Source organism: Podarcis melisellensis (genome assembly GCF_964234715.1).
Source record: "Podarcis melisellensis genome assembly, chromosome: 5".
Lineage (NCBI taxonomy): Eukaryota > Metazoa > Chordata > Lepidosauria > Squamata > Lacertidae > Podarcis > Podarcis melisellensis.
The window spans coordinates 1,413,175-1,437,389 of NC_138537.1; the positions used below are offsets into that span (position 1 = coordinate 1,413,175).

The 24,215-nt window shown below is 49.7% G+C and overlaps 1 protein-coding gene and 1 long non-coding RNA gene across 3 annotated transcripts in view; both read right to left on the reverse strand.

Moving 5' to 3' along the window:
• Positions 1-2,864: 2,864 nt before the first annotated feature.
• On the reverse strand, positions 2,865-9,275 carry LOC309369987. The gene is made up of 2 exons (XR_014168314.1): positions 8,982-9,275; positions 2,865-8,878 (listed from the first exon to the last, which is right to left on the reverse strand). It is a non-coding gene; the product is annotated as an uncharacterized lncRNA (long non-coding RNA).
• Positions 9,276-9,432: 157 nt separating this feature from the next.
• The window catches only part of CCDC50 (coiled-coil domain containing 50), a 46,763-nt gene continuing 31,980 nt past the window's right edge, over positions 9,433-24,215 (reverse strand). The window contains exons 6-12 of one of the 2 annotated variants that reach the window (XM_081911087.1): positions 22,143-22,925; positions 18,037-18,155; positions 16,838-16,882; positions 14,312-14,416; positions 12,999-13,078; positions 11,004-11,104; positions 9,433-10,006 (exon numbers count right to left, since the gene is read on the reverse strand). In XM_081911087.1, the coding sequence (XP_081767213.1) occupies positions 9,987-10,006; positions 11,004-11,104; positions 12,999-13,078; positions 14,312-14,416; positions 16,838-16,882; positions 18,037-18,155; positions 22,143-22,925 (1,253 nt within the window). In that variant the 3' untranslated portion in view covers positions 9,433-9,986. The remainder of the gene's footprint in view (positions 10,007-11,003; positions 11,105-12,998; positions 13,079-14,311; positions 14,417-16,837; positions 16,883-18,036; positions 18,156-22,142; positions 22,926-24,215) is intronic. The other variant, XM_081911088.1, reaches the window with a different exon arrangement.

Sequence of the window (24,215 nt, forward strand, 5' to 3'; positions counted from 1 at the left end):
AGTGGGCTTGATCCAGCAGGGTCCTTGGCTTCTCCCGCACCAAACGGCCGGCCGGCCTGCACTCTCAAGGGTGTCACTGTGGCCTAGATCCCCTTGGAATGGTAGCACATATTCCTGGAAGCAAGGTTGCCAGATTTTGGGGGCAAAGCTGTACTACCAACCTTGTGAAACACGGACCACTTCTAAACGCCATTTCACAAGCTGTATGCTTGTGAAACACGGACCACTTCTAAACGCCATCTCCAACTACCCAAAAGACTCCATCAACAGCGTCTCCAGAAATTTTTACACATCATTTGGGAAGACAGGCGTACTAATACCAGTGTATGGGAAGAAGCAAAGATCACCAGTGTTGAAGCAATGATTCTTCAACATCCATTTCTTTAGACTGGTCATGTTGTGTCCTGGGCTTTGAAAACACTCAAACTCAGGACGCAAGGGAGAAACGTGCTAAGAGGAAGGCACGCTTGGCAAATCCACACTGTGATCAACTCCTGTCCGGAAACCAATGTCCCCACTGTGGAAGGACGTGTGGATCCAGAATTGGCCTCCACAGTCCCTTATGGACTCATTGTTAAAACCATGTTTACGGAAGACAATCTGACTCGGCTATGAGGGATCGCCAAAGAAGACGATGACTCCTATTCAGTAGAAAGACAAAGTACATAAGAAATCAGAAGATTCCTGCAGGAACAGGCCCATGGTCCACCTAGTCCAGCGTTCTGCTCTCACAGTGGCCAACCAGATGTCTCAAAGGGGAACCCACAAGTAGGATTCGAACACGAGCCCTCACTTCTCCTGTGGTCTCCAGCAACTGACATTTGGAAGCATTGCTTCCTCTGAATGTGCAGGCAGAGCAGAGCTATCCTGGCCAGTAGCCATCAACAGTCCTCTCCCTCATTAGTCTAGTCCTCTTTTCAAGCCATCCAAGTTAGTGGCCATCCCTGCCTCCTGTGGCAGGGAGTTCCACAGTTTAGCTCTGCACTGTGTGAAGTCATTTAAAACAATTCTGTCCTGAATCTTCCAAGTACTCAGGTTCACTGAATGTCCCCCGAGTTCTCAGAGGGGGGCCGGAAGGGGGGAATTCAGCCCATTTTGTCTGGGGTTGCGTTCCCCTTGACGGCTCAGATTCTGTTGCGTGTACTCTGCATTCATCCCTGGGTGCCAGGTTTTGGAGCAGAGTCCATAAGTGCTTTTGCACAGCTCACAAAGGTCACTTTTCCTGGAGCTGACCACCTGAATCTGGTGTACTGTAACACACCTTCCCTGAAAGACTTCAAGTCTTGGTGTCCAAATCAAGGGAAGTCATAGCATTGCTCTAGTCTCTTTGGGCTAGACCCCACCTGGAGTCCTGTAACCAGTTCTGGGCAGCACCATTTTAGGAGGGTCTGGAAACCACGCCTGATGAGGAATGGTCGAGGGCATATCTAGCCAGGAGAAAAGAAGACTGAGAAGTGATAGGATGGCCAACTTCAGATATCTAAAAGCCTCTCCTATGGAAGATGGAGCCAGCTTGTTTTCCGCTGCTTCCAAACCAATGGACTCAAATGGCAAGGAAGGAGATTCTGGCTAAACACCAGGAGGGACCTTCTGAAGACAACAGCCACTGGACAGTGGGATGGATTCCATCAGAAGGAGGTGGACTCTCCTTCCTTGGAGGTTTTTAAGCAGAGGTTGGATGGTCAAATGTCAGGGATTCTTCAGCTGTGATTCCTGCATAGGAGGGGGTGGACTGGATGACCCCTAGGGTCCCCTCCAACTCTGATTCTATAATAAGGAAAACAAGCATTCTGTTCCCCATGTTTGAATGCACCCTAGGACAGGAGCCAAAAGCAGCTTCTAGGCCCTCGGTGGGGTCTTAAAGGAGGAAAGACCCCTTTGGCTGCACAACATTTGTTAACATCCTTCCCATGTTCATGGAAGCAAGAAAAATTACTGGCGAAAGAAGAATGGAGGATGAAGTTGATGGACTACGCATAATTAGACAAATTAACAGGAAGGATTCGAAACCTGTGGGATCAGAGATTCTTAGAAGTCTGGAGTAAATATATGAACTATTTGGAAAGTAACTGTGGCGAACAGATTACGCTAGTAGGACTGCAAGAAGTTCTGCAAGGTGGATTATTTGAAACATTGCAAGAAAGACTATGAAGAGAACTGGAGTTAAGGACAATTAAATGTAATATAGAAATTAAGAACTGCAGAATAAGTAATAAAGAACGGAAAATCATCAGAGGTGTTGACGGAAGTCTAAAATATTATATAAGATGGGAAGATATGTTGTATGACTGTTGGAACTGATGTTAAAAAAATTAATAAAAATGTGTGTGTGTGTGTGTGTGTACACACACACACCCACACCCGAGCATAGGACGCACCTAGTTTTTAGAGGAGGAAAACAAGGAAAAAAATATTCCGAATCAAATGTTGTATAAACTACTGTTCTGGATTTGGGGACAGCCTTTCAAGCCTCCGCAAGGCAGGTCCCGCTGCGCTCCAAAGGCTTGAGGCGGCTATCCCTGACGCCTGGAGAGCCAGAGGGGTTGGTGCGCACCTACCCCTCTCGCTCTCCAGGCTTCAGCGAAAGCAATGCGTAGCCTCTGGAGCACGGAGGGAGTGCTCTCTCTGCACTTTGGAGGCTTCGCGTTGCTTTCGCTGAAGCCAAGGAGCCTGCATTCGCTCCATAGGACACACAAACATTTACCCTTCATTTTTGGAGGGGAAAAAGTGCCTCCTATAGAGCGAAAAATATGGTACACACACACAGATCCTTCCCATGTTCCCATGAGTGGAAAATGCACGGTGGTGAACGGACTCACTTGCCAATGACAGAGCCACAGCAACATATGCACACACACTGTAGATAAATGCCAGTTCTTTTATTTATTCCAACATTGCCATCTCCAAAGGAAAACACAGCCTCGAATCCTGCCCCAGCATTACAGCGCTCTTTCCAGTCTCTCAGCAAAGAACAGTGAAGATATGAAGTCCAGCACAACGTCCGCCAACCTGACGAGCTCCCAGATGTTTTGGACGGCAACTCCCAGCGTGGCTGCGGACGGGAACTGTAGCACAAAACTTCTGAAAGGCAGCCGGGCTGGGAAAGGCTGGTTTTTGCTACTTCTAACAGATTGGAAGAACGTCGATGCATCGTCTGTGCAATGGCAAAGGAGTCTGCGAGGGCCTTGCACAGAAAGCAAACCAGGGAGAACAACAGTTTTCGACTGAAAATAGAAAGAAAACATAAGGAAATGGGGAAGGAACGCAAAGGTCTGTAGTGCTTGGCTGAACTGGAAAGGCTTCATTCAGACAACCCTGGAAGCCCATGGAAATCTGCATCGGAAGTACAGCGGCAAACATAAAACCGTTTATCGGGCTCCGTTGCTTTAGGCACATGCTGGTTTCTTTGTCACGCATATGAACTTTGGACCATGCAGAATCTCGAGAAAGTTCTTGTGCTTGACCTTAAGCCACCCAAATGCCTTAGGGGTGGGGGTGGGGTGTTTCTGTACACAATGCAACAACCCCCCATCAACTTCAGTGTGTGCTTCTCCCGTTGGCCTAAACTCACCACACCTTCCACAACTTTGCAAACGGATTTTACATTTAAGAGCAATAATTGTAGCAGTGGGCATTGGGTCAGAGGAGAGACGCTCCAAGCCATTCTCTCTCCAGCGGCTCCCCCACCCAAGCTGGAAATATAATATATATAACATTTTTAAAGGCAAAATGGCTCATTGTACATCCAGGTGTCTTGCACACGCACGCCTCTGGGTTACGGGCGCTGTGTAGTATCGGTTTGGACATTTATGTAGTATCAAGATTTTAATTCAAAACAAAAGGTACAGTCGCACATTACATTGCCAAGCAAAACACAGCAATTGTGGGGGAATCGGGAAGACAGCTCACTGCGTTGACAAAATCTGTTGGAGAGCTCTAGATCTTTTAATCAGCACTTCAAAGCCTGATGCACAGGAAGTCTCCAGCTTTGCACAGCCTTCTAAAACGCCAGATCCCTTCAGAGTGTGTACTAAACAACCTCCCAAATTATTTCATTTTGCCCTCCTCTGTCCCAGGAAAATTTCCGATTTGACTTCTCAAACCCTGCTTCGAAAGAAAACAGCAAATTTACAAATCTATTAAGAAAGAGAGACAGGTGCAATAGATGTAGGGGGGCAGGAGGTGGCCCCCCCTTTACATTCAGAATCCAGGGTACCAGAGGCAGGCAATACAACCTGGGAAGTACGAGAGGCTGAACCACAAAACAAGCCAGATTATTGCAGGTGGGGTTGTCTTGTTAAGTGTTTAGAAGGAAAGCCTAACTGCTCATGCTAGAGAGGTTGCTTCTACCCTAGCGATAAAGCCCCCCCCCCAAGACTTTGCACACTCAAGTTTTTGTGGGATTGCTCAGCTGCAGCCTGAAAAGGTTGGCATTCGACATTGGAAGAGTGTGCAAAGGGGAAACCAGTAATAAAACAAACCCCGCCTGAAGGAGCAGGAAGCAACAAATTAAATAGTTGTGTGAAGTAGTCAGAGCTTTGCAGAGTAAAGCGCTGTTATTTTAGCGCAAGGCTGCAAACGGTTGAGGGGAAAGGGAAGCCTCAGCTGGGCCAAAAAGTCCTAGCATGGAAGCAACTTTAGGGGCGAGAAACCTTATAGCTCCTGGAAAGGAATGGGACAGGGTGGGCTCAAGATCTGAATCTCCAAAGCCCAACCTCCACATGCTACATTGGAGAATGGCGGCTGAAAAGAAGTAGCTGCTGGTTATTCCTCTGCCAAAGAAGGTAGTTTGGGGACAGGTACTACAGTACGGAAACGCGGAAGGAGGCACCGAGGAAGAACTCCCTGTCTGGGGACTCAGCTACAAATAAAATGCTTCAAAGGTGTTGTAAAGTGCAATATACAAAAGTGGCACTAGGTGGCGAGAGAGGAAAATTCAATGTGTTTTTAAAACAAAGCATTTTCACAGCGTTTTTTTAAATGTGTGTCGATTCCACCCGGGAGCTGCAGAAGAGGCAAGCCGCCAGCCGCCCTACATGTAATGCTGGGGAGGGAACGGACAGCGGTATTGCTTGCTAACTGGGGGGACTCTTGTCTTCAGGCAGAAGTAATGTAAGTGGCAGGTTTTTGTGTGTGTGTGTGACATGGAACTTTGTGCTTTTAAGTGTGCAAGGTGGGGGTCGCCTCCAACCAAAGTGGGGCCAGGAGGCACTTTGCAGCAGGAGCTGCTCCTGAGGTTCAGGTGTCCATAATGCCTCCCACTCTGCTCCACATTTCTTGAAGGGGGACCAGGAACCAGCACCCCAACACGAAAGGGTCCAGCTCCCCAGCTGTGTGCCAAGTTCCCTGAGGGGTGGGCGGAGAGGTCCTGCAATCTCAGCTAAGCGCCCCAATGCCACAAATGATGCCTCCCTGGGAACCCCAGGCCTAGCGGTGCCGGCTCCAGTTGCAAGCAGGGAAGCTCACCTTGGCAATGAGACCTGGGATGTGTCCAGGGAGACCCATGGATGGCATCTGCAAAGGGGCAAAGGGGGCAGCCTTTGCAAAGGGCACTTTTCTTTCTAGGCCTTTCCTCCCAGGAGTGGGTAGGACAGGGGTCGGCAACCTAAGGCCCATGGGCCACAAGCGGCCCATGGACCCCCACTGCCTGCTCAGGGACCCCTGCCGCCCGCAGCCAATGGGAAGGTGCGCACGCCTCCTCTGCGCCAGAAGGAGTGCTGGAAATAGCATTTGCGCTTCCGTGCGTGCGTGCGCACACACTCCGGCCCAGCGTGGCGTCTGATCCAGCAGCAAAAAAAGCTAATGCGATTCTAGGCTGCATCTGCAGAAGTCTAGTGCCCACAGATCAAGGGAAGTCAGAGTGCCACTCTATTCTGCCTTGGTCAGGCAAACATCTGGAATGCTGTGTCCAATTCTGGGCACCACCAATTAAGGAGGATGTTGACAAGCTGGAAAGTGGGCAGAAGACCAAGATGATCAAGGAAACTAAGCCTGATGAGGAGCGGTTGAAGGAGCTGGGTATGTTTAGCCTGGAAAAGAGGAGACTTGAGAGGAGATATGAGTTAAAAGGTAAAGGTAAAAGGACCCCTGACCATTAGGTCCTGTCGTGGCCGACTCTGGGGTTGTGGCGCTCATCTCGCTTTATTGGCCAAGGGAGCCGGCGTACAGCTTCCGGGTCATGTGGCCAGCATGTCTAAGCCGCTTCTGGCGAACCAGAGCAGCGCACGGAAACGCCGTTTACCTTCCCGCCAGAGTGGTACCTATTTATCTACTTGCGCTGGTGTGCTTTTGAACTGCTAGGTTGACAGGAGCAGGGACCGAGCAATGGGAGCTCACCCCGTCGCGGGGATTTGAACCGCCGACCTTCTGATCAGCAGGCCCTAGGCTCTGTGGTTTAACCCACAGTGCCACCCGCGTCTTAATAAATGTGCAATTGTTACTGTTTTGAACTTGAATTACCTTCTTTAGTGGGTGGTGCAAAGTATTGTTCTGAATAAGGCTTTTGAATAGGGTTTGAGGGCACCGGGGATGAGTTTATGGAACAAAGGAGGCTGTGGCCCCAAAGGCTGAGGAACCCCTGTGCTGGATGATGAGCACCCCTTTGGACAAACCAGTTTCACCTGCATGCCAGGGGAAACCATTCTGTAGCAACTGACTGGGAAGAACTCCTGCACGGAAAGGACCAGAGGATAGGGAACAGTGCCAAATTCAAGGAGGCTTGCTCAGGAAAAAAATTCCCTGCACAAAGGACCCCATTGTCTGCACTCACCCTTGCAAGAACCCAAATGTGTTTAGTGTGTCTCTGTGCCCTTAAGAAGAAAGTCTTGGCCCCTAAACCTAGTCTTTGACAGGACCTCCCCAAAGTTTCCCGGCATGTTTGGGGGGTGGAGGCACCAGCAAGTAATCTGGGGACAGAGGGCAAGAGGAAGACCCTTTCTCCCTGCCATGATCCCAATGTCCAACCCGGGGGGGAAACATCCAGAGGTTTAAGCATCTCTCCAATTCCTTTCCCTTTGCTGAGTGTCAGCAGACTCATGGCCTCTGCGCACCCCGCAAGGGAAATGGAGAAAAGACCCCCATCCGAGAGACGTCCCCCCAAAGATGCTTCATGGGAGAGGCGGACAAGACTTGGCAACGGAGGAAGAGACCCCAGTTGTGTGTGTAGACAGGCAAGCTTTTGGCACCTGAAACAGCATCGTTCAACGCCGAGCAATAATAAATACAAGGTTTGGATGGGCTGCAGCAACACAGGAGAAGTGGGAAATGGCAGCTTCATCAGTTTAAAAAAAAAATCAACCAACCAACAACCATTGGCTATTCTATGTCATATAAAAATAAACCATATATTAAAAAAAACAACAACCAGACCACTGGACATGGCACGGTGCGAGATGGAGAACAGAACGGAAAGTCCCAGTGTGTGTGTCGGTAGATTTGCTGCAAGAGAGAGTTAACACTTTCTGACCAAAAAGGGGAAACAAACCTAAAAGATCAGGAGGGCAGGGCAGGGCAGTGAAATCTAGGCCAGGACGCAAGTTTGGGAAGGAGACGAGAGCCATTCCTTTAGAGGGTTTTTTCCAGGGTGTAGATGGTTCAGGTAGGTAGCCGTGTTGGTCTGACACAGTCAAAATAAATTTAAAAAATCAAAAAATTGTCCAGTAGCACCTTAGAGACCAAGACTAAGTTTGTTCTGCGTATAAGCTTTCCTGTGCATGCATACGAAAGCTTATACCCAGAACAAACTTAGTTGGTCTCTAAGGTGCTACTGGACAATTTTTTGATTTTTTAAATTTATTTCTAGGTGGTGCATCTTAGGGCAAAGTGGGCAACCTGGATTCCACCCCCCCCCCCCGCCCAAGGCACTTCAGAACAGCCTACTATAGTGTGCTTTTTTAAAGTTCCTAGGCCTCATTGTTTCAGAAATACGAATGAAACCACAAAGGCTGAAACTTCTGTAAATTAAGAGGAAAGTAAGTCTAAGGCCGGTAGCTAACCTGTTAGGCGTTTCAGAAGAAATGGGGCAATGCCGGAAGTATGTTCAGCAGATGTATCTCATTCAGAATATGTCGAGAACGTTTGTGGAGGAAAAACTCAGCCTGGAGCTAGCCTGAGATGACTCAATTTCTAGGCATGTGTGAAGTTACGGTGAGGCAATGTGTCTCTAGAAGCCGGTGAAGTTTATACACCAGGAGACTGCCCTTTTGCTATGCCTGAGTAAAGTTGCCTTCAATATCACAATGGTGCGGCTTTTAAAAAGACCATCGACACCACCTTCTTGTCTTCTCAAATCCATGTGACGCTTCCACCTAGAAGGTGGAATGAACCATTTTGTCTCCTGTTTGCATTCACGCCAAAGAGGGAAGGAGAGAGAAAAAGAGCCCAAGAACATCTTGTTGGCAAATGGCGGCCTTGTGAATTGCAGGAGGCAACAAGGATGCAAGAGCATCTCCCCTGGATCAGGCCTATGGGGTCCCCCCCCCATCCAGCATCGTCTTCTCACACTGGCCAGCCAGATACACATCTATGCGTAGCCTGCAAGCCAGCCAGGAGTGCTGTGGCCCTCTTCATTCTGCAATTCCCAGCAAATGGTACCGTATTTTTCGCTCCATAAGGCGCACCGGACCATAAGGTGCACCTAGTTTTGGGAGGAGGAAAACAAGATAAAATTATTCTGAACCCCAGAAGCCAGAACAGCAAGAGGGATCTGGCTTCTGGGATACCGTGTGGCTGTTTTGGCTTCTGGGATAACTGTGCCGAGCCTCTTCAGGGCAGCGGGATGAAGGCTCCCCCTGCCCAAAGAGGCTGCGCACAGCTAAGGCAGAAGCCAGAACAGACGCGTCGCTGAAGGACTGTGCAGTTCTCCCTCTGTGCGCAGCGCCTCTCCTGCAAAGCTGCAGAAGAAACAGAAGGGGGAGACCCTTCTGTTCCTCCTCCTGCTTCGCTGAACGGGCGTTGCGCAGCTCTCCCTCTCTGCGCAGCACCATTCGCTCCATAAGACGCACTCACATTTCCCCTTACCTTTTAGGAGGAAAAAAGTGTGTCTTATGGAGCGAAAAATACGGTACTCAGAGCATCTCCTGCGTTAAGTCGACCCCTCTTTGAAAGCCATCTCAGTTCGTGGCCACTGCTAGATACTGGGAGAGCCGATGCTCTGTTTTAAATACGTGCTGCGTGAATACAGCGCTACCTTGGTTCCCGAACGGCTTAGCTGACGGACAAATCGGCTCCCGAACCCCGCAAACCCAGAAGTAAGTGTTCCAGTTAGCGAACATTTTTTTTTGTCTGCCCTGAAATCTCCCAAATTTCAGTCAGAGGCGTTTGGGTTCTAGAATTACGAGAGAGGAGGGGGAAACCTCTTTGTCCCCACGGTCTCCGCAAAGGAGGGGAAATCTCCATCACACTTTCCCCCCATTAAAAGAGTCCCAAACACCATCGCTTTTCCTCGCTGGGGAGTCTCCCCTGTCCCCTTTATCATGAAGGCAGTGGGCTTTTCTTCACGGGAGGTTTCTAAGCAGAGGTTGGACGGCCCACTGTCAGGGATTTTTTAAAGCTGTGGTTCCTGCATTGCAGCAGGTTGGGCTGATGACCTTTGGGGATACCTCTCAACCCTACGACCCTGGGCTTGTTTCGGCTGCCCTCTTCCCAGCCCCACTAGATCCTCGCTGGGCAGTGGCGGCCGGAAGATGGCGCTACGTGATCCCAAAACCAAAATGCGCGACGGGAGAGGTGGGCTGTGAAAAAGCTGCCCCACAAAAGCCAGATTTAACTGCCCTGCCCAGGAGACCGGAGGGAGATCGCCAAGGGAGAAACTCAACGGACTGGAGAAGAGGCACTGTTTGTGGACGTCGCGATGCTCAGGAAGGAGGCCGTTCCACCGGGAGATCCTTGGAGGCTGGAAGGAACCCAGGAGATCTCCAGGAAGGATTCCAGCAAAGTTTGCTACAGAAGAGAGTCAGTATCAGCAAGAAAAAATTGCTTCGTTCGTCCTACTGCTTATAGTGGTAACCTGCAAATGAAAGAAAGAGAAATATTAACTTGCTTTCAGTCCCCTCGCTGTCTTGAGAAGAGCAACAAACCTTTCAGCTCTTGTGGAAAACAAAGATGCTATTATTTTAGTGCCGTATATCAACATGTTTTAAAAAAGAACGCAGGAACATGTTGCAGTTCTTAAAACGTCTTACATCTAAATTAACTGGGGTCCATTTTTAACTTTTTGAGTGGCTTCCCTTCCGTACCTTTGTATTAAAACTGCTTTGATATCTGTATGAAATAGCAGTATAAAAATATTTCTATAAATAAATTAGGTAAGCGTATTGGCAAGTTTAAATCAGTCCTTCCTGTTTAAAAGACCACAGAGCTCTCGAATCTCATTTCCCTTTCCTGCTTGCGGGTGAGATGGCCCGTGGCAGAGGCTTTCTCGAGAGGCCGACACTTCAAATTTAAATTTTGCAGCTTGCAGCTACAAGAATTTGCTGAAAGGGCGCAGTTAACAAATACCCTGAGAGGCAATTCAAAACAAAAATTTATGGAAAAGTGGGATAGATATAAAACATATGTTCAAAAATACAGTAAAGGTTCACTATCTATGCTAGCATTTGATTGACGTTGGAGTGAGACTGAGTTGAGAAATAAAACTAAGAGCACATATTGATATAGGAATGTATTAGATTATATGTAAAGAAATATACAATAATAAGTGTACATTCATTTGTAAAAAAGGAATATACAACGGGAAAGGCAGGAAGTCTAGTGTGTTGGTATGTATATGATTGTGGGGGGGGGGATTTGTTTCATTTTCTTTCTAGGTATATACAATTTGTATATAATTTTTGTATACATGTTGAAAATTATATTATAGTAAGCCTCCCCTCCCCACAACACCTTTGAAAGAGTATCAGATGTTAAATCTAGATGGGCCAACAGCACCCCAAAAATAAGCAAGTTGGAGACCGAAAAGGAGTGCTGCTATTTCCCCGAGTAGGTGGGCACGCTGCCCGCCTCACCTTTATGAGAAGGCTCTGGTCTGGGTGTTTGATGTGCCAAGTTCTGCTGGCTTGTAAGGTTACAAAGGTGGTCCAGATCCTCGGAGGGAGGAGGAGGAGGCCTGGCAAAGAGAGCAGGGAAACGGTTTGGAAAAAGGATCCGCTGGCCGGCCTGCTCCCCAAAGGTTGATGCTGCAAAGCCTTTCCCCTAAAGGGTCCGCTTACAGCTAGTTCTCCCCCTCCCAACCACTTTTTTAGTGTTTTAAATACTTGTTTTTTGCCGGTCATCTTACTGATTTATTCTCTTTGTCAACTGCTTGGAGGGTCTCTGCTCCCCCGCCCTTTACAATCGAGCAGCGTGTAAATTTTATGAAACAAACAGGACTGAGCCACCGTCTGTTAAACATCAATTTCAGCCTCAGTCCCTCCATCTGTAAAATGGGACCTAACCCCGCACACAGAAAGCATTCTGCAAAACATTCACACGATGCCGACGAAGCGCCAGCGGTATGCGCACGATACAATATTGTGAGCCGATCTGGCTGGCGATCTGGTTGCATAGCTTGAGAGGGAAGCGGGGCACGTTTTTGGTGAGGTGAGCTCCCCACCACGTGACGTGTGCTGCAGGTAGAATCTCCTCTGGCTCAACCTTCCTCCCTGCACTTAGAAAGCTAGGTACCAGGGAGAAGGTGACTCCCTTCTACCCAACATACTTTTAAATCAGAACCAGTGAAGGCGGTGAAGGTCCTGTGTCTGGAGGCGGTTGGAGGATGGATGGCGGCTAACAGATTGAGGTTGAATCCTGACAAGACAGAAGTACTGTTTTGGGGGGACAGGGGACAGGGGGCGGGCAAGTGCGGGGGATTCCCTGGTCCTGAATGGGGCAACTGTGCCCCTGAAGGACCAGGTGCACAACCTGGGAGTCATTTTGGACTCACAGCTGTCCATGGAGGCACAGGTCAAATCTGTGTCAAGGGCAGCTGTTTACCAGCTTCATCTGGTACGTAGGCTGAGACCCTACCTGCCTGCAGACTGTCTCGCCAGAGTGGTACATGCTCTGGTTATCTCCCGCTTGGACTACTGCAATGCACTCTACGTGGGGCTACCTTGGAAGGTGACCCGGAAACTGCAATTAATCCAGAATGTGGCAGCTAGACTGGGGACTGGGAGCGGCCGCCGAGACCACATAACACCGGTCCTGAGAGATCTGCATTGGCTCCCAGTACATTTCCAAGTACAATTCAAAGTGTTGCTGCTGACCTTTAAAGCCCTAAACGTTCTCGGTCCTGTATACCTGAAGAAGTGTCTCCACCTCCATCGTTCTGCCCGGACACTGAGGTCCAGCACCGAGGGCCTTCTGGCGGTTCCCTCATTGCGAGAAGTGAGGCTACAGGGAACGAGGCAGAGGGCCTTCTCAGTGGTGGCGCCCACCCTGTGGAACACCCTCCCTTCAGATGTGAAGGAAATAAGCAGCTATCCTATCTTTAAAAGACATCTGAAGACAGCCTTATTCAGGGAAGTTTTTAACATTTAATGCTGTATTGTTTTTAACACTTGATTGGAAGCCGCCCAGAGTGGCTGGGGAAACTCAGCCAGATGGGCGGGGTATAAATAATAAATTATTATTATTATTATTATTATTATTATTATTATTATTATTATTACTAGTTTTCTATGTGCAGGGAGATAGAGAATTGAATCACAAAACTGCAAAGTCCAACCTCTTAAAGGAGGCATGGCCAAACTTGGCCCTCCAGGTGTTTGGGGACTACAATTCCCATCATCCCTGACCACTGATCCTGTTAGCTAGGGATGATGGGAGTTGTAGTCCCAAACATCTGGAGGGCCGAGGTTGAGGAAGCCTGCCTTAAATAGATGGAGATGAAGGAGACACAAACCCAAAAATGCACCCTGGCATCACACCGCCATTGTGCCCTGCTTACAACCGCGGACATTTGACCAGATGAGGCTTCCCCACTTGCACTCCTGGATCATGGTTTCTGGGATCCCTCTCACCTCGTTGGCTTGTCGCTTCTGGACCGGTGACCTTCGTGACCTTCTCTTGACCTCGGGCGCACCGATTCGTGTGACTCGTGCTGGGGAGAGGAGGGAGAGGAGGGCGGTCAGCTCAGACTGGAAGACGACAAAATAAAGTCCTCCTTCACACGGCCCAGAGTTAACCTGTGGAACTCCCTGCCCCAGAAGCCAGCAAGGGCCATCAACTGGGAAGCCTTTAAAAGAGGATCAGACTGCAGTGGCACCTTGGTTATCAAACACCTTGGAACTCAAACACCGCAACCCCAGAAGTCAGTGTTCCAGTTTGCGAGCTTTTCTCGGAAGCTGAACGTGCTCCGTTTTAAGTGTAACGCTTCCGATTTGTGTGTTACGCTGAGGTCTATCTGTTTTTGCCATTTATTTTGCGTTTTTGCGGCTCTTTTTGTTTTGTTTTTGCAATTGTGTGGAACCCAGTTCAGCTACTGATTGATTGATTGTGTGACTGCAGTACACTGTTTAATGCTTTCATTTTATGGATCAGTGGTCTCGTTAGACAGCAAAACTCATGTTCAATTGCTGTTTTAGGGGTTGTTTTTAAAAGTCTGGAACAGATTAATCCATTTTGCATTACTTTCTATGGGGAAGCAGCGCACCTTGGTTTTGGAACGCTTTGGTTTTGGAACGGACTTCCGGAACGGATTAAGTTTGAGAACCAAGGGACGACTGTAATTCCTTGGCCTTCAGGTTGCTTTTAATGGATTTCTCTTTCCTCTTTGTTTTAATGTACCTGTGCAGGTTTGCTGTCTATCGGTTTAGTTGTAAGTTGCTTTGGGTTGCCCTGGGCAGATTTTTTTTTTAAAAGATATTTATTGAGATTTTCAAAAAAGAAAAAGGAAAACAAAAAGAAAAACAAAAGAAAAATTAAAAATACATAGCATTTACATTCCTTATTTTCAATAACATCTTTCCCTGACTTCCCCACACCTCCCCTTCTTGTATTCCAATTCCAATTATTAGCTCAGCAAGTTCTTGTCCCCAAATTTTGCCTTATTATATTTAATTCATTTTAAATAACCAATTTTAATTTATAAACCTCAATTTGTACATCAATGCTTATTCTTTAAACCCTTTTCTAAAATCGACCCAAGTTCCCTTCCACGAATTTCCCAATTTTTATACTGATAACAAAACAGAGTAAAAAGAGACAAAATATAATTGTACACCCTTTGGATTCTGCCCTGGGCAGATTAAATCAATCATCGTAGCAGAGCTCCGCCCGGGCATCTCCTCGCCCGGGAAAGAGAGACAAAGTCCACTCCAGACGCATCACCCACCTTCCAGTCTGGGTCCTGCTTCTTCTTCTCCAGAGAAGACTTTCCCCGTTCCTTGGCTTTCTTGTAAGCCTTCTTCTCCTCCGCCAGCAACAGGCGAGCTATTTCCTAGCAGAAACAGCAGGATAAGAAGGTTACAAGGATGCTTTGAAAGAGAATATGATGAAAATGATGTATAGATGGTATATTACACCAGTGAAATTAGCTAAAATGTATAAGACAAATAATAAATGTTGGAAATGTAAAGAAAAAGAAGGAACATTTTATCATATGTGGTGGGAATGTAAAAAAAGTAAAGAACTCCTGGGAAATGATATATAATGAGATGAAAAAGATGTTGAAATATTCCTTTTTTTCAAATACCAGAAGCAGTTTTACTTGGTATTATAGGTCAGGACATTAATAGGCAAGATGTTAAATTGTTTTTATATGCAACAACTGCGGCAAGAGTATTGTTAGCCCAGAAATGGAAACAAGAAGAAATTCCGACAAAAGAAGAATGGCAGACGAAATTAATGGACTATGCAGAATTGGACAAAATGACAGGAAGGATTCGAAACCTGCGGGACCAGAGATTTACAGAAGATTGGAAGAAGTATATGAATTATTTGAAGAGCAACTGTAATCAACAAATTACGCTAGTAGGACTACAAGAAGTTTTGTAAGGGGAAATATACGAAGTGTTACAAAGTAGAAAAAGAAAAAGATATTGGTTATGAGTATGAAATAGGGGAAATAAGAAATGCATACTGAGAGATTAGATTGGAAAATTTTCAGACAGGATTGATGGAAGTCAAAAATTTGAATAAGATGCCAAAGTATGTTTAATTACTGTTGAAAATGATATGTTAAAAAAACTTATATATATATAGAATGTTACAAGGAGCTTGGCAGCTGGATTAGGCCCACGAGGGACCCACCTAGACCAGGATCCTTCACAGGGGCCGAAACCCTCCAGCAGGATGCGAATGGAAGAGTTCTCTACCGTGATTAAGGTAGGCTGCCTTTGCCCATGGAGGCTCCATTTAGGAATCCCAAGGAGCTAAGAAGAGGCCAGGCAGCTGGGCTCCTCCTCACAGTGGCCGGCCAGACTCCCACAAGGAAATCCCACAAGCGGGACCTGAGCCCCACTGCGCTCTCCCCTCCTGCAGAAAAGCTTTTGTCAAAGATGCTTCAATTTAGAATCCTGCATTGGAGGCGGTTGGGCTAGATGACCCTCGGAGTCCCTTCGAACCATATGATTCGACCGTTTGAAGCAACTGGCATTCAGAAGCATCGCTGCCTCTGGTCATGGGGGCAGAACAAGTTGACCGCTTTACCCGCCGTGAATTTGTCTTTCAAAGACATCTGAGGGGCCGTCGCCGCCTCCTGCGGCAGTGAGTTCCACAGTTTAACTACGTGTGGCTACAGGGCACGATCCAACCGGGCAAGTGCTGCAGCCTCTGAACAAAACAGAGGCAGGTCCTTCGGCCACAGCCTCCCACACCGGGGGACAAGTTGCAGCGTTGGCCTCGGGGTTTGAGGGTGATGCAAGAGCGGGACTCCAACCACGCCCATAGGTCCCCTGACTGGCTGGCTGAAAGCGACACATTTGGGCCCAAAGGGGTCTAGGATCTGAACTGCTTGGGGGAGCAAGAAAATGGGTCCCAAAGGATAACAAAAGGGGTAAGCCGGGATTCACCACCCTGGCAACTGGAGCGCAGAAAAGACCCACATTCATCCAATGTGTTGATTGCAGCCAGGTACGTTGTTAGGGCTGTGCTCCCCCTCCTGGCCCTAGACTTGCATTCGCCCCACCGCTATCCCCTCCACGCACTTTCCCCTGGCAAGAAAACTCTCCTGGGCGCCTCTCCAGCATGCAGGAAACTGGTCTGTCTTCCCTGCGCCACCAAAAACAAGTTTCTTGGGCAGCGGCGAAGCCACATGGAAGGCTGCAGGCTCCCCATCGAAGGCTGCCAACTTTTCCACCTGCCTAGCTCCTCTGCCCCCCGCCAGAGACCCTCGTAAGGCAAAGACTCTCATCTTCACATTTTTGCGGGGAATGTTGGGCAGTAGCATGGACGCATTTGGGTTTTGTTTTTTTATACCCTTGAAATGCTTTCATCTCTTCCACTGCTCGCTTTCACACCCCTGTTCAATTCTCATCATTCGCATCGTTTTGTATCTGCATGCATATTTACTCCAGAGAGCCTTTTTGGCTGAAAGGCCAACAAACAGTATTCTAGCACCATGACAACACAGGGGGGTCTGCCAGCAACCCTTCCCTGCATGAGGCAAGGAGGGTTTGGGTCTGGCTCTGAGTGAGGCCGGCTTTTTTTTTGGAAGGCTCCCTTTTTTGTTGGCAGGCTCCCTGCGCAGAGATATTTGCAAGCCTGTGCTTGAACACAAAGGGGGGAAAGGAGGGGGATCAGTGGAAAGAGTTTGGAGTCGGAGCTCCACTAAGAAGCAAAGATCTCAGAAAGCCAGTTGCCTCCTCAGCTCCAAAGGCAGACACGCCCCATTCCCTTATTTGCATATGCAAATACCTACCTCGTCCTGGGCGACCTGCGCTGCTCTCTTGTCCACGTGGCTGGCCTGAAGAGGAGACAAGAGGAAAAACAAGAGCTTTCGTGAAACAAGCAACACAGGCATGGTTGGTCAGAAGTGATTCTTTCCAGCTGAAGCCTTTTAGAACTTATTGGAGGTTTCTAAACAGAAGTTGGCCAGTCAGGGATGGTTTAGCTGTGAGTCCGGCATTGAGGGGTTGGACTAGGTGACCCACACTCTGGCTACCCTATGGCAGAAAACAAGCTTGCTCCACCCTCCATGGGATAGCTGTTTGGATATTTGAAGGAGGTTATGGTGCAGGAGGAGGCAGTGGAAGACAGAAGTGTCTGGCGTGCTCTGGTCCAGGGGGTCACGAAGAGTCAGATATGACTAAACAACAACATGGTGCTGGAGGAGACTCTGGAGAGTCCCATGGACTGCAAGAAGATCCAGCCTATCCATTCTGAAGGAAATCATCCCTGAGTGCTCACTGGAAGGACAGGTCCTGAAGCTGAGGCTCCAAGACTTTGGCCACCTCAGGAGAAGAGAAGACTCCCTGGAAAAGACCCTGATGTTGGGAAAGATGGAGGGCACAAGGAGAAGGGGACGACAGAGGACGAGATGGTGGGACAGTGTTCTGGAAGCTACCAGCATGAGTTTGACCAAACTGTGGGAGGCAGTGGAAGACAGGAGTGCCTGGCGTGCTCTAGTCCAGGGGGTCACGAAGGGTCGGGCACGACTAAACGACTAAACAACAACAATCATATCATTTCTGGAGCCTTCTCCTTTCCAGGCTAAAACACCTCCAGATCCTTCAACCAATCTTCATCAGGCTTGGTTTCATGACCCTTGATCACCTTGGTCACCCTCCTCTGCACACCTTCCAGCTTGTCAACATCCTTCTTAAATTGTGGCACCCAGAACTGGGCCCAGTATTCCAGATGTGGTCTGACCAGGGTAGAATAGAGTGGTGCTATGATCTCCCTTGATCTGGACACTAGATTTCTGTTGATGCAGCCTAGAATCGCATTACCTTTTTTTGCTGCGACATCACAGTGAAACATGTGCTGCTGAAACACTTAATGGTACCCAGCGCTGCTTGTTGCTACTGAATGCTGCTCAGTGCTCCAAACTCAGTCACATCCACCCCCAAAACCCTCTCTCTGTGTCTCTGGGATGAAGCCCAAATCCGTCCCACTCACCAACAGCTCCTCCTCCTGCAGCTTCCGGGCGATCTCTGCATCGTAGAGCTCCTGGTCCTGGGGGGCTGCCGGGCGGCCTTTGTGGTAACTGGCATCCTTCGCCCCCCGCGTTTTCGTTCCTTAAGAGACGAGAAGCCACATTCCTCATTCACAGAAGGGGAAATAATTAATGTGCCAGCTAAATTCAGAGCTACCCACACAGATAAAAAAAAAATTGTTCTGCACCAAGGTAACACAAATTACGAAGACTGCGTGGATCTGCTTATGTTCTGTGTTTCTTCCTAGAAGACAGACACCTTGACTGCTTGATGTTGGTCCATCTATTCCAATTCAGAGCATCCCACCAGGGATGCAGGCAGAGGTTTTGCCCACCTCCAACTTTCTCCATGGAACACACCTCCTCCTTAACTGACCTACGCCATCCCACCTCGATCCAGAAGTCAGGGAAGGGCCGTAATCTCAGCGGCAGAGCCCCTGCCTTGCATGCAGAAGGCTCAATCTCCAATAGCACCTCCAGGCAAGGCTGGAAACGCCTCTGGCCTAAACCGGCCTCAAAGGCCCAGTATACCTGGGCATCTCCTGGCGTCTCCACCCACATCGTTCTGCCCGGACACTAATGTCCAGTTCCGAGGGCCTTCTGGCAGTTCCCTCCCTGCGAGAAGTGACATTACAGGGAACCAGGCAGAGGGCCTTCTCGGTGGTGGCACCCGCCCTGTGGAACATCCTCCCATCAGATGTTAAGGAAAGAAGCAGCTATCCTATCTTTAAAAGACATCTGAAGGCAGCCCTGTTTAGGGAAGCTTTTAATGTCTGACATTTTAATGTATTTTTAATCTTTCATTGGGAACCGCCCAGAGTGGCTGGGGAAACCCAGCCAGATGGGCAGGGTATAAATAATAATTTTTTTATTGTTATTGTGGTGGTGGTTGTTGTTGTTATTATTTAACCCAGGAGGGACATGGTTGCCTGCCTGTGTTAACAATACTGAACTGCATTGGCCAGCCTGACTCAGGAGGAGGCAACTACCTGGGTGACTTTCTGCCCAGTTGAGAGGCTTCCAGATAGCTCAATTGGTGGAACACAAGACTCCTGACACAAGACACAAAGAGTCCTTCATTGCCAGGGTCAGACTAGATGACCCTGGTGGTCCCAATTCTAGGATTGCATGCACACAATTGCAAGTCACCCATCACAAAGAATTATAGTACTCGAAACATGTGGGGCAGCCAGGGGTCTTCTGTGCACTCTGGGGTCTCTCCCCACCCCTTTAGACAAATTCATGGAGGAGGGCTATGAACAGCTCCCAGCTACGATGGCTCTGCCCTGCTCCGCTTCCACAATCGGAGGCAGCTGTGCTCCTGAATCTCAGCTGCCGGGAAAGGCAGGAAGGGAGAGAGAGGGCTCTCGTGCTCAGATCCTGTTTTTGGGTTTCCCTTTGGGGCATCTGGTCAGCTACTGTGAAAACAGGATGCTGGCCCAGGCACAGATGCTCTCATGCTCTCAGGCTGCAGATGTCTAGGGTGGAAGATAATTTTAAAACTGGTCCAAGCAGGCTGGAGGGGTTCGCTCCAACCTCCAGGAGCACCCGGGGTGCAGAAGGACCGCACAGACTTAAATAAGTCTGCCCGGAAAGTACCGTATTTTGTGCTCCATAAGACACACTTTTTCCCTCCTAAAAAGTAAGGGGAAATGTGTGTGCATCTTATGGAGTGAATGCAGGCGGGAGACTCTGCTCAGCGCTCCCTTTAAAGAGCCGCGTGGAGCACGTGCGCAGCTCTTGGGGGCTTTTCCCCGAGGAGGGAGAAGGGACTGACAGGCTGCCCTCTGTCCCTTCCCACACCTCCCGGAAAAGCCAGCAAGAGCCGCTGCCAGGCTCTGCTCAGCGCTCCCTTGTAAGGGCTCCCTTTCGTCCCTCTTTGCTGGGAAGCCAGAAGAAGAGGCGTTGTGCAGCTATGACTCTTGCTCTGCTGGCTTCTCAGCGAAGCGGGAGGAGGGACGGAAGGGTTTGAAGCAAGAAAAGCGAGAGCCGCTTACATGCTCTGCGCAGAATATTTTTTCCCTTGCTTTCCCCCTCTAAAAGTTAGGTGCGTCTTATGGTCAGGTGCGACTTATGGAGCGAAAAATACGGTAATTCCGTAAGTGTGCAAAGAGGCCGATGAAGGGGGCTTCGGCGCACCTCCCGCACAGCCATGGCGAAGACTCGGGTTGCAACAGGGAGCCAGCTATGATTAGCAGCAGGAGGAAGAGGATGCAAGCATCTGCTCACAGATAGACGGGAGCTATTTTCAGCCACGGCAAACATCGCAAAAACTGAAAGGGGAAGCATCACCGAAAACAGTGTGCGTGTTGTTTGTGTGGAAAATTGCAAAGATCAGTCCATCCGCTACGCACCTGCAACATGGGGGCGAGAAGGGTACCCACCCTGTCGAATGACTGCCTGCCCTGTGGAACTCCCTCCCGTCAGATGTCAAGGAAATAAGCAACTGTTTGACGTTTAGAAGACATCTGAAGGCAGCCCTGCATAGGAAGTGTTAAATGTCTGATGTTTCGTTGTGCTTTCGAGATTTTGTTGGGACTCGCCCAGAGTTGTTCTTTTGACCAACCTACCTTGCAAGGTCGTTGTTCCAGCAAAAACAGAGAGAAGCACTTGCTGGGCACTCAGGAAAACCCTGCCTCCCCCAACCTGGTGCCCTCCAGATGTTCAGACTACAACTCCCATCAGATCCTTTCAACACAGCTGGAAGGCCAGAGAAGGAGGCTAAGCACTGTCACTAAGCCTATTATGAGGATTTTAAAAATATTTTTAACGGCCAACTTGCACTGCCATTGCAAGGAGGAAGAAGAAGCTTTCTCCACCCAGATTCTCCATGCAATGAATCCTTTTACAAACGTCTACCTTACTGGCTCTGGGATCCCTCTCAATGCTGAACAGGATCCCAGCACAACAGCCACCAAGAGGACAATACTCTTTCCATGCCTGCTCCAAAGTATTACTTGGAAAAACTGGCTTTATTTTGCTGCGGGGTGAGCCTCTGAGTCTTTGAATCGGTGCCGTTTCACGACCGCCAGCTGCTCTGGGGGAGGGCCTGTGTGTTTTTATCATCTGGGAAACAGCTGCCTGAGTTTCAGCACAATACAAATGATGGAGGAGCAACAGAGGAGGGCATTAAGCAGCAGAAAACTCCCTGGCGCTAATGTTGCAAAACCGTCCAAAGCAGAGCCGTTTTCAAGATATAGCGGCCGATTAAAATGTCACTGCGCAACCAGGAAAAGCATCGCGGCAGGAATACGATTTTCCTAAGTAGACCGTTCTAAGTTGGTTTGCAATCTGTTAGCGCTTGGCCGGCAGCAAATCTGGCGTAGCGCTTGGCCTGCAGCAAATCTGGCGTAGGCATGGGAGCACAAGAACGCCTAATTTTTTCCTCCTGTTTGGAAAAATAAGGCCTGTTGCACCTTCCGCCCCAGTCTGACAGAACGGCCTTTGTTTTCAGGCTCAAGACTGTCCTCCGTCTCAGCTTGGAGGGAAAATGAACCAGGAAAGCCAAACAGAGACAGATTAAATAATATATATATATATATATCTCAGAATGACGGAAGTTTCCTTCAGCTGGAATCTGACAGCTCTCCAGCACATATGAAATATGCAGAACATTACTAACAGGGCCAGAATTAGACTCTGATGGTTTGCTTTTTTAAAAAGCAACCCACAGAAACAAAAGCCGCACAAATTTGCATTTAACGTGTTCCTACCTGAAGCCAGAGACTTTCACGCAAATGAAGTTGGAATTTTCTACCCGGTGTGTGTTTAGTGGATTGCCTATGCAGGAACCGTTTTATTTATTTTGTAAAATGTACACACTGCTCGATTGTCAATAAAACAAGCAAACACCATCTCAGAGAAGTTTACAGAAAAAAAAAAGATAAAAGCCATAACATCACCGCCGAGAAAAGCCAACAATAAGCTTCGGAAAAGTTAAAACAGCAACAGGCTAAAATTAGAACCAAGCTTGCGTAAATTAAATTGAATTCTGACAGAACCAGAGGAGGAGAGATTTTGCAGGGATGCCTTCACCAGAAATCAGTGCCCACCGCGGGCGCCTTGTTACCTGAATCCTTACGGCGCTGGGCAACGGCTCCCAGGTCTTCCCCGCAGTGCGAGGCGGGTGAGGTGCTTGCCCCGTTGCGACGTTCCCTTTCTCCGTCCCTCCTGCCGCCTCTCCGGGGTGCTTCCAGGTCCTGCAACCTGGGGTCGCGGGAGGGGGGCCTGGGTGACTCCCGGTCCTGGCGGGGTGGTCGCCTCTGGCGATCCGGGTCTGGGGAACAGCTGCGGCCCAGCCGGGGCCTTTCCTCCCAGTCGGTGCTCAGGTGTGTCGGCCGCAGGGACCTCTCTGAGCTAGGGGACTGCCTCTCCCGGGGCTTACGGGGCCGGCCATCGCTCTCTAGACGCACCCTCTCGTCTTCCCAGTCCAGCGGAAAAGGGGGCGTCCGGCGGCAACCCTCTCGGCTCCCTGGCCGCCTTTCTCTCGGCCCCATGCCACTACCTGCGTGGGGCTCGACCTCCCCGTCCAGCGCGAGAGAAGAGGGCCGCCAATGTCCTTCCTGGCTGGATGGCTTCCTGCCCCGGCGGTCTCCATCCCGGCGGCTTTCCTCCTCCATGTCCGAAGGAGGCCTCCGAGGCCTCTCCCGGCCGCTCTGGTTCCTGTCCTGCCTCTCCCTCTGGCCGCCTCCGGCCTGCCTCGCTTCCGAGGAGCTCCCCAAAACTTCCAAGTCCAGCCCCTCGGACAATAGAGGGGGTCCCCGTCGGGGTTCCCTGGGCCTCTGGGGCTCCCTCTCGCCGCTCCGGGCTCGGCGAGGTCTAGCCTGTTCCCGGGGGCTCCCGCACAGGCGGTCTGAGCAAGGGGTGGGGGGCGAGACAAACAAGCGAGATGGGTTAGTGACACACAGGTTAATGGCCCACGTAATGGCATGCAAACGGGGAGGGGGGTGGCAGAAGGAGCAGCAGCAGCAGCAACAGAGGAAAGGCCGGGAGGCTCAGAGGCGGATGAGGAAAAGCATGCAAAAGATGCAAAGCTAATGCTGCAGATTGCAAGCTGCCTTAATTAGAGTCCGATCGTTAGGAATGGCAGATGAAGGTGATGGACTTTTCGGAGCTAGCCAACCTGACTGGAAGAGTCTGTGACCAGAAGGAGGAGGAGTACCAGGAGGAATGAATGAAATTCAAAGACTATTTAGTTAAATACAGTGGTGCCTCGCAAGACGAAATTAATTCGCTCGGCAAGTCTTTTCGTCTTGCGAGTTTTTCGTCTTGCGAAGCACGGTTTCCCATAGGAATGCATTAAAAATCAATTAATGCGTTCCTATGGAAACCGCCTTCAGACCAGGTCCGGGGACAGTCTGTCCCCCGACCTCTTCTGAAGGCCGGCGGGGGGTGAAAGTCTTTGCTCCCCCCCCGCCTCCCTTCCCGGGACAGCGGAGACTTTTCCGCTGTCCCGGGGCGATCTTAAAATGCTGGCAGGCGGCAGCGAAGGCTTCGCTGCCGTCCCCCAGCATTTTAAAAGCCCCCGGGACAGCGGAGACTTTTCCGCTGTCCCGGGGCAATCTTAAAATGCTGGCGGGCGGCAGCGAAGGCTTCGCTGCCGCCTGCCAGCATTTTAAAATCTCCCCGGGACAGCGGAGGAATTCGCCCCGGGACAGCGGAGGAATTCGCCCCGGGACAGCGGAGGAATTCTCCGCTGTCCCGGGGCGATTTAAAAGCCCCCGGGAAGGCAGGCAGGGGGGACAAAGACTTTTGCCCCCCGCCTGCCTTCAGAAGATGTCCTGGACCTCTTCTGAAGGCGGGCGGGGGGCAAAAGTCTTTGCTCCCCCCGCCTGCCTTCAAAAGCCATCGGGGATAGCGGGAAGCGCTTCCCTGCTATCCCGGACTGCTTTTAAAATGCTGGCGGTGGGGAGCAAAGCCTTTTGGCCCCCGCCGGCCTTCCTGGACCTCTTCTGAAGGCCGGAGGGGGGGAAGGCTTTGCTCCCCACCGCTAGCATTTAAAAGAGGTCCCCGGAGATTTCCCTATGGGCTTTCTTCTTGCGAAGCAAGCCCATAGGGAAATTCGTCTTACGAAGCGCCTCCAAAACGGAAAACCCTTTCGTCTTGCGGGTTTTTCGTCTTACGAGGCGTTCGTCTTGCGGGG